This window comes from Diachasma alloeum, unplaced genomic scaffold (genome assembly GCF_001412515.2).
Source record: "Diachasma alloeum isolate Michigan unplaced genomic scaffold, Dall2.0 Dall_scaffold_00180, whole genome shotgun sequence".
NCBI lineage: Eukaryota > Metazoa > Arthropoda > Insecta > Hymenoptera > Braconidae > Diachasma > Diachasma alloeum.
In genome coordinates this window covers 369,584-379,153 of record NW_021680346.1, presented here as the reverse complement: position 1 = coordinate 379,153, position 9,570 = coordinate 369,584, and the positions used below count along the sequence as shown (strand labels likewise).

The 9,570-nt window shown below is 44.0% G+C and overlaps 1 protein-coding gene across 2 annotated transcripts; it reads right to left on the bottom strand.

The window, feature by feature from the left end:
• Nucleotides 1-459: 459 nt before the first annotated feature.
• On the bottom strand, nucleotides 460-8,994 carry LOC107045336 (ecdysone-inducible protein E75). 2 transcript variants are annotated; one of them, XM_029126515.1, is made up of 3 exons: nucleotides 8,733-8,994; nucleotides 4,509-4,750; nucleotides 460-3,922 (listed from the first exon to the last, which is right to left on the bottom strand). In XM_029126515.1, exons 1-3 carry the CDS (start codon nucleotides 8,992-8,994, stop codon nucleotides 1,997-1,999), a joined length of 2,430 nt encoding a protein of 809 aa, XP_028982348.1. In that variant the 3' UTR covers nucleotides 460-1,996. The 2 variants fall into 2 exon arrangements, with proteins under 2 accessions (XP_028982348.1, XP_015123074.1); XM_015267588.1 differs by lacking the exon at nucleotides 8,733-8,994 and adding an exon at nucleotides 5,381-5,805.
• Nucleotides 8,995-9,570: the final 576 nt, after the last annotated feature.

The following is a 9,570-nucleotide window of genomic DNA, read 5'->3' as shown; positions in this document are numbered from 1 at the left end:
TTTCCATTTTCTTTTATTTCTTACTTTGTTTGTTTAATTCATTCAGAGTACTGTATAGATTCAGCTGCATAATCAACTCAGGGGGTTTCGGTGATGAGAAATTGACGAAAATAAAGAAAAACTATATCGCTGATAATTCGTAAAACAGGAGAAAAGTGAAAAATCGCCCGATAATTTCGGCGATTCTTTGTTGTTATGATCAATCGTTAGATTTATTCAGCCGGATGATGAGTTTATTTTTTCAAAAGAGAGGGGGGGGGGACAGATCATGTGCTCTTGTGGGAATGACTCCGTAGTATAATAATTAATCATACAATTTGCAGAGATAATAAACACGATATTATCTTTCCTTCACTGATTTGCGATGGCAATTTGCTAATTTTTGCTCGGGGTGGGGGGCAAGGAAGGGACAGCCAAAATGGCGATTACTGCTCAATCGTTTGTGTTTCATTGTTTTTTAGAAATTTTGTATTTATTATTCCTCTTAATTTTTTTTTCTCAAAAAAGTTTGTCTTCCACTCACGCCTACTAATAAATTCAAGTTTTTTCTTAATGTTTATTATTTACAAGTGTCTCATCGATCCATCCAGGGTTCGTACTTCCGCCATTCACACGAAATAATTTGCCGACACAATTGTTGTATGCTTTTTTTTCCCTTTCATTTAAGATATCATTTCCGTGTTCCAATAAAACTAAAGCCCTAAATCATCTACACGACGTATTTAGAGATTAATTACTTGTTTGTATATTTTTTTTTTTGCATCATCTCATAATCTTTTCTCCATTACAGATACGACACATGGTATAAAGGTACGGTAATTGCAAACTGGAGGCCCCAGGGACCGGTCAGTCTCATAACAAAACTCCTTGAAATCATCAAATCGACAATTCTCTCTCAATTATAATTCTTGACAAGGTTTTTTTTCTCATTTAATGAATTTTTTATTCACTTCATTTTTGCTTCAAATATATTTTCTTTCTTGTTTTTATTTTCTTCTCATGACTTATCATTAGTTCCACACTCGCTACAATTTTTATTCGATTGCCCCGACTTACTCACTCCACTCATACCGACATATACACAGTTACTAGCACACTTATCGTTTCTTCCACGTGAGAATAAAAGAGAAAACATGTTCTTCCCTCACGTGTCCCTACGGAATATACATACACACGGGATGATAACGTTTACGATTGATTACATTGTACCCTTAAATTTATTACAATAATATTACTTATTTATTCATTTATTTAATATTCAATAATAATAATAATAGAGTAAATGATTGATGAATGAGGTGGAGACTGTACAGGATGCGCGATATCCGTGATTATCACATGTAATAGATTATTAATTTTTTTTTCTGTAACATTCAATCTTGTTTTTTTGTTGTTTTTTAATCAATTTTCGATCCCTCGGGATTTGAAAATTCACATATTTCCGCACGCTAATCACTATATTTTGTGTTGTTTTTATATTTCTTTTCACCCATTTAACGACATCAGTTAGACAGGTAGACAGGTAAATAGATAGATGTTATCTCAGATAAATTTTTCACGGCATTGCGTCGAATGCGATCACTCAAAAGCGCCTATAACCCCATCTTTACCCTTTTCATTTATTTACACACAAATGTAGTCGCACTTTGAATCTATTTGAAATAATTTTTTTAGCACTATTCATTCATAAATAGAGACAGGGGGTCGCGGGGGTGTTTAGTGTCACATCACACGTCACAGAAAACACCTGAAACCACCCCCATTCAATTCAGCTTCCTCCTACCATACCTCCTTTAAATAATAAATTATTTGGTTTGTCACGCGCTCAGAGCGTCCTGGCACTTTAGTTATACTCGAAGAAGAAAAAACAATTGCATTAAAAAAAAAAAAATTCATTCCACTGGTTGGGAATGAGAGATCCCCAGGAATAACTTGAGAAAATGAATTTCGTTTAAGGTGGGCTAGAATTATTTCGATTAAAGTTTTCATGATAGCACTACGCCTCGAGCGAGAGAGCCTTGCACGGTCCAACGAATGGCCTCGGCGATGGGGACGGCGATTTTTTCGAAAGATTGAGGGGTTGTTGACTATCAGCAATGTCCACTTGCAACTCCATCATATTACTAGGGCAACCCGATAAAACAAGTGTCGCAGCTGTACTGGACGTTGGCCTTGGACTCGTGCAACTTGTACTGGATGCAGCAACGGATAAATACCTCGGTGATGCCGGTGAATTATTGACGACGATGTAGCCAGACCCGGAAGACTGTTGTCTGGCTCCCGTTGTCGTGGTGATGACGGATGTTGCAGGCCACCTCGAGTAGCCAGTTGTTGCGCACTGCAGAAGCCCTTGAGACGCCTGGGGGGAGCGTGCACTGAGAGTTGTCGTCGAGGCGCACTGCTCCGCCGGCGATGGCGATGCTGCTGGTGATCTCGGACTGGCCTCGCCCCTCATGATGTAGTTGTGAATGATATCAGTGCGTTTGAGCTGCTCAGCAGTCATCCTGGGACCCTCCATAAGACTCTTGGCAAGTGTCGAGTGTGTACTGCTCAGTAAACTCGCACTCTGTGTCGTTGGACTTCTCGTCGGTGGCGACGTTAAATGCAGATGTAACTGCGACTGCTGCTGCTGCTGTTGCTGCTGCACAATTACAGGCTCAGCCTCGGCGCTGTCCTTCTGCCTGAGCGCCCTGAACTTCTTGTGCGGCTTGTAAGCCTCGTCCATCAGGGAATTAGTGTCGTAAAGTGGTGGTGCCTGCAGCACTCTCTTCAACACAGGCATGTCCTCAACCTCCTTATCCTCGGATCTTGGGCTTGAGCATACCGAGGTTGGTGCACTGCTCGCAGAGCTACTAGCTGGTTTATCCGGTTTCTCAGTTCCCGACTCAATTCCACTGTCACTTGGTGAATCCAGTTTACGGAATCGTGGACACTGGGCCTGGGGCTGAGGGGTTTTCGACATTGTGGCACGGTGATGCTCGTCGTCACCCGAGCTCGTGCTGCCGGAGTTGGCGCGACGTCTGTGGGGGCAGAGGCCACCGGCCAGAGTTGCCGCAAGAAGGGGTGCACTCGATGCGTGGTGGCCAGGGGCATGATGGTACTCCGTTAGCGAAGCTACTTCTCCGCTGCAGGTGCTCTCGGTGCTCGAGACACTTCCCAAGGGGCTCTTCACCGCCTCGTCTAGAGTCACGTCCGAGGCTGAGCCCCAAGAGGCCGCTGGCTCCTCCTCCATTGGCCACTGCTGATGGACATTCGTGTGCTGGCTCTGCTGTTGCTGCTGCTGCTGCTGTTGTTGCGCCTGCTGCTGTGCCTGTTGTGCCTGCAACTGCTGCTGCTGCTCCGTCATCTTGAATGCCAGTAATTTCTCCGAGTGAAGTGTATTCAGTGTCCTGAGATCGGGTATTTTCTTGAGCAATTCGCGCAGTATATCCGGATGCTGCGGATGATTTTGAGCTAGTACTGACTGCAGGGCACTACGCAGTTTATTGTGCATACGTTCAACGAGATCAGTATTACGTAGACCCGGTCTGTCAGCTGCTATAACAACGACTGAGCAGAATAAGCCGAGTTCGGCGTCCGATAGCCGAAGGGAATTGACACGTTCGGCGAAATCAAACATTGAATCCATGAGAAAACGGGCATTACTGTTGTGAATTGAGTCCCTCTTCAACACTTGGCCGTTTAGACAGATCATACTGTTTGTTTGACCGTCGAACATACAGGCGAGACGGACAAGTAGTACCTCAAAAACACCCGCCTTCAGGAGGGTCACCTGGTCATCCTGTGCCAGCAGGTTAAAACCAGGAATGCGTTTGGCGAATTCTACGACACCTCTTATTGCCGGTGAAAATCTCTTCGAGAAGTCTTGTAGTAATTCCTGTTGACCGGTTAATGGCTGGGGATTGGGATTCAGTGGGCATGCCTGAAACATTCGAGGAGACAGAAGGAGTGAGTCATTATTCTATGTTGACAAATTGCAACTGATTTTGCGGATTTTAGCCTTGAAATATCAAACAAGTGACAGTTTCGTGGAAATAATAGCGTTAAGAAGTTGAAATTTAATGGAAAAATCAATGGAAACTGAATTTCTGGAAAATTCAGGTCAATAGATTCATGTTTTGCAGCAAAATTTTGAAATTTCACGATTATTCTCCCCCCAAGTGAAATTCAATGTCACTCTTCTGAAAGTTACTAGTCAACTGTCCCTGAAATTTCAATGTTTTTTTTCCCAACAGAGTATTCGCCAGTTGTCCTCGAGACTAAATGCAACTTTCAAGGGGTTTATATACATCACATACGGTCACTTCCTCCTTCACTAGTCAGAATTCAATTTCCCAAGGACGACTGGTGTGATTTCAGTGTTATAGTTAAATATTTCCGCGTTTTTTGAAACCTTCAGTCAAGGCTCATGCCGTCATAATGTCAACTTTTCGTGCATGAGGAAGATTCAAATGACGCAATGTATTCCTTTCTCAACGAATGATGAAAGACAATTTGGTAATGCTCACCAAGGTTGGTGGACACGCTGTGTAGTTTGGTGTCTCTCGCGCTCTGGCCAGTACTGGTGCCACCTTGTCTCTTGTAAAATCACACGTATCAAGGTGGGCACGAACAACAGTCTGTAGAAGACGCTGTTCATCCTCCAATTCAGCGGCAACAGCCTTCTCCTGTGAACGACTGTGGGAACTCTGCTGCATTGCCGCCAGAATTCTTGCTTTCTCACGTTTTGGCACACGGCCGAATCGAACCGCTGTAATCAAACGAAAGAGAGCGCATTGATGAGAAAAAAAAATCATCATTCATTTGAACGGTAAAACGGTTCAAGTCGACTTAGCCCTGGGCTAAACTGTTGAGGAACATCTCATAGTCAAATCTACATGAACCGTTTTACTGCTTCGCTACTGAATTATCGGTAATGAATCGTTAATGCAATCAATGGATGAATCATAGAACGTGAGAGGTGCATTTGTTGATAAGCGGGGGGGGGGGGNGAGAGGTAGTGGCCTTCGTCGATGGCCATCGGTTATCGCGTGACAGTATGCTTGGAAGTTAATTGTAAGAGCGCCTCGAACCGTTTCCGTGACCGAGCAAGGTCGGCCAACAATTGTCGTATGACTACTCATTATTTTTTTTGCAAATCTCATTTATTCAATTCTCCTTTATCCTCATTTCTTCGCGCGTAAATTTTCTGTTTGTATCGAATTAAATTGTGAACTCGAACGGTTCGAAGGGGAAAGCTTTGGTTTACAATCACACTTGACTTTCTCGGTTGTACCACATTTCGTACACTCATGTAAGATGAAAGTGCCACGATAGAAAGTGTAGTAATAATTTTTATTGGGCAGATGATAATTTATTATATATCAATGCAAACACCTACGTGCATTGTGATAATTGACAACACCGTTGAGGATCCCTTTGAGGATCGGCAACTCGTCTCCCATGACTTGTCTGCGATAACTCTTGATAATAAAAAAAAAATTTCCAATTCTCCTTTTAGTAGTAATGTTGAAACTCGATGTAATCCTCAGTGATAAAAAAATGCACCCCACAACAATAAATCCTCGATTATTTTTATTATTTCCTCATTGAACAGCACATGTATCACACAGTAATCCAATCAATTGGTCTTGGAGAAAAAAAAAAATTAACTGACGAAATTCTCGTCGATATGCACAGACCGGCTGACTCGTTAAAACCAATCGAATCACTCCAGAAAAACGCGCGTTAATGGCACAAAACAACTCCTCAATTTTTTAAATTTACCGAGCGGGACGAGACAGCGCGTGCAAACGCGAGACAGCATCACCGCCGACTGAGTGACGTTCCGTGAGTTGCGTTCAACAGCCCCCCGCCCCCCTCCCTCTTATCCCCTTTCTACTCCCTTTATCCCACCCTCTCCCTACCCCCGCCACCCGCCATATTCAGCCATCAACGGGTATGCCCCCACTACCAAAACGCGTTGTGCCGCTCAACGACGATTGTGGCCTTTGCCGAGCCTTTGGCCTTGAACTTGGTTTCAGCGACAGCCGCGCGAGGCGTACTGCCGACCTATATATCGCTAGAAAAAGAGAGAGAGAGAGAGAGAGAGAGAGAGAGAGAGAAAAGGCGAAACCTCGGCCGATGGTGGGATCCGAGGGGAGTGTGTGCGCAGATACCCTTATCTCACTCACCCCTCTGGTCCGTTCAATCTAATGAACCCCCATAAAACCGCGAGACACCCCCAAAAAAGCGCCTCTAAATTGACCATCCGACCACACGCGTTCTAATGCGTAATGCTTTTTTTGTACAATAAATTGTGATCACGTAACGTCAAGTAAACAATTTCCAATCAATTTTAGGCATTGCAACTATTTATTATCAACAATTTAATTGTTCAAATCGCCCTAGCGCCTAAACTATGAAAGATATACGGAAATTTTTGCATCACTAGTCGTTTAGAATTTGATAAGGAATAATTTTTGTCTTTTGTCAATTTTACGTATCTCCTTTAGATTTCGAGATATGAGCGAGAGGAAATAGTTGCGTGACAGAACGCAGCGCGCTAAAGCCCACCGCGCCCTGCAAGCAGAAAGCTCGATGTCGGTTCGCGTAACTATTGGTCATATCTCGGAATCTGAGGGAGATGGCAAAATTTTTGTTGAAATATTTTTTGTAGCCCTTAACTCGCTCTATAAAAAACCTCACTACAAAAATTTCGTTATCTCCGTTAAATTGGGAGATATTCCTCAAAAACTCAGTTGAGGCCTTACTCGACTTGAACCGCTTTACCGCTTCTCTACTGATTTATTGCTTAAAATAAGAATTACGCATTAGAACGCGAGTGGTCAGTACATGTCTGAAAATCGAGGGTGCCCCGTAAGCTCTACCAGGGAGCAAAAGCTTACCTCACTCGACCTTGGCCGAACTCACCGATGGATGATGAGATCACTTGAGCGTTCACGGACTATTCATCATCGATGATAACGCCTGAACGATTCGATTGAAAGATTTATTCATTCTCGTTCGAAAAACGTTTTGGGGGTACTATTGTCATCTTATTCCCTGCGAATGCGGGATAGTCAGGGAGAATTACCGGCAATTCCGTCGGATTATTTCCCGCGGATGTCTCATCCCAAGCTCCGATGATTCCAACGCGACAGCCGATCGCGTTGTGTCTAGTTTGGGCTTGCACCGTTTGGCGGGACGGCAGTTGGAGCATGCGCTCCGATTTTAAGTAGAGAGGGTACCAGTCGAAAGGCTCGATATAGATTGAGAAGGAGTGGTGGGATCTATCGCGGTAGTGGGGATGGTATAGCGTATAGTTATGACGCGAAGTTCGCGAGGTCTCCGGCCATCGTGTAGCGCCACGCGACGGCGCGCGTTCCTCCGGATCATGAGGGGTTTGTGGCGAGGAACTCAGGGGGAGGGGAATTGTGGCGTTGGTGAACCGAACAAGTCGAGCAGCGCGCACGGGGATATATCGCGATGTTGTTGAAGGGTTGGGGATCGAGAGGGGGAGGTAGTGCACGCTTATACCGCGGAGGGAATGTAGTGTGTGTAGTGTGAGGAGACGTAGCGGTACTCTTTCTATAGCCGCATGCAAGAGTCCATCGGCCGCGACTATTGACCCCGCCGAAAAAATTTTCTTTGTTGTTAATTATCGCACTCATGGCATTTTAATTTCAATCCAATTATTGCTCCCCTTTCGTGATAATACTTTGAACAGTCGCATAATTACAAGAAAAGGGAATTTTTCCTCGTTAAGGGGAGACTACTATGAGTTTTAAAAGTCACGGGCGATTGAAGATCAATGATATGCCTAAAAACGAATAATTGGTGCAAAAGAGTTGATTGTTTATTGGTCGTTTGCCCAACTCACGCTTAAAATGGTAAAAGTAGTTCAGGGCCTCCAATTTTTGAGCTACAGAGGTTTTTTTTCAAAATTCTTGAAATAATGTGTACAATAAAAATTACAAATTAGTTTTTTGAAATTCGACACAGCTGATTTTGTTTAATATAAAAATTTGCTCCATTCATGTAAAATAGGCAAAAAAACATTTTTTGGGCCAGTTTTCATAAAAAAAAATAATTAGCTATGTAGGAGTCGAATTTCAAAAAACTAATTCGTAATGTTTATTACCCATTTGTTCAAAAATTAAAAAAAAATCGCTGTAGTTAAAAAATTGGGGGCCCCGTGGGGCAAACAGACAATAAACAATTTATTTTTTTGCGCCAATTATTTATTTTTAGACACATATAGTCGATCTTCAATGTGTAGGTATTCAAATCATAGTAGTCTCCCCTTAATTCAATGGACTTTTGATGAGAAATGAATGATTGCGCGAGTGATTGAGTGATTCTGAGTCTTCCAGACTCGTTGTACTGAGTTGCGAATGTGAGGCACTGGAGGTCATTCACCCCGCGCGTGCGATAGACTGAGGTCATGCCCGGGCCATCCCCGGCCAGATTTTTCCGCGACACTCTACTTTAAAAGCGCGCATTTTACCCGTAAAAGCCTCATTTTTTTCATTTTCAATGTTGAAATAACGCCGGTTACTTTCTCGCAGGAGGGAATCAGGCACTTTCGCCAATTGCGACAGTCGCCTCGCGGCGTAAAGAACAAAAATTGCGTAAATGGTCAATGGCCTGGCAACCCAAATTTTTAGAATCATCGCGTAAGATTGAAAAAGCCATTGCATCCGCTGATACATAAATAATTTTATTAAAATGGAAAATGTGATAAAACTCACCATCACGACTCATGCCAACAGCGATGCACTTCTTGAGACGGCAGTACTGACAGCGATTTCTGTTGATCCGTAGAATACTGCACTGCTGATTCTTGGTGCAGGGACGATATTGAATTTTTTGTTGAATGCTCCTTCGGAAAAATCCCTGTGAATCACCAGTAAAACCCTCGTCAGTTTGACCGTCACTGTCGGACGATGACCCCGAGGAACATGCGCTCCCCGCTCTTCGGGTTGTATGATCACATTCGCACAAGCACCCCATGGAATTCCGTCCAATAAAACGATAAACGAAACAAAAAAAAAGAGGGGGGGGGCGGGGGTGGAAACTACGAAATTGAAGAATCCCTCGCCAGAATTTAAGTAATTCGCAATTCCACAAACAGCACAATCACAGAGTCAAATTAATCGCCTGATATCCAAAATAAACACCTCCCGAACCACAGAATTAATCCCTCCACTGTCCCAATGATAACCACCGAAATTGTACAATTAATGATGATGAGCAATTAGATTGCCACCTCATAACCGGGAGAACCGTTTGTATCGAGGCTTGACTGTCGACTGGCTCACTCTAGCCACAGTGAGCACAGTGGCTTCAGCACATTGCCTCTGGCACCGGGCACAGGGTGGGGGCCCTCTGACCCAATTCCCGGACATTCACCCGCAGTTCACCGCGTGAAAGTGAGAGTCCCCTGCGCGCCGGTTGGGTTCTCGCTCGTGCGCTCGCAACTACCCCGTAACACGGTACTCTCTCTCTCTCTCTCGCTCACGATTGCAAGGCACCGCTCTACTAACGGGTTTTCTTTGCCCCCTCCATCTCTCTCCTGCCGCCCCCCCC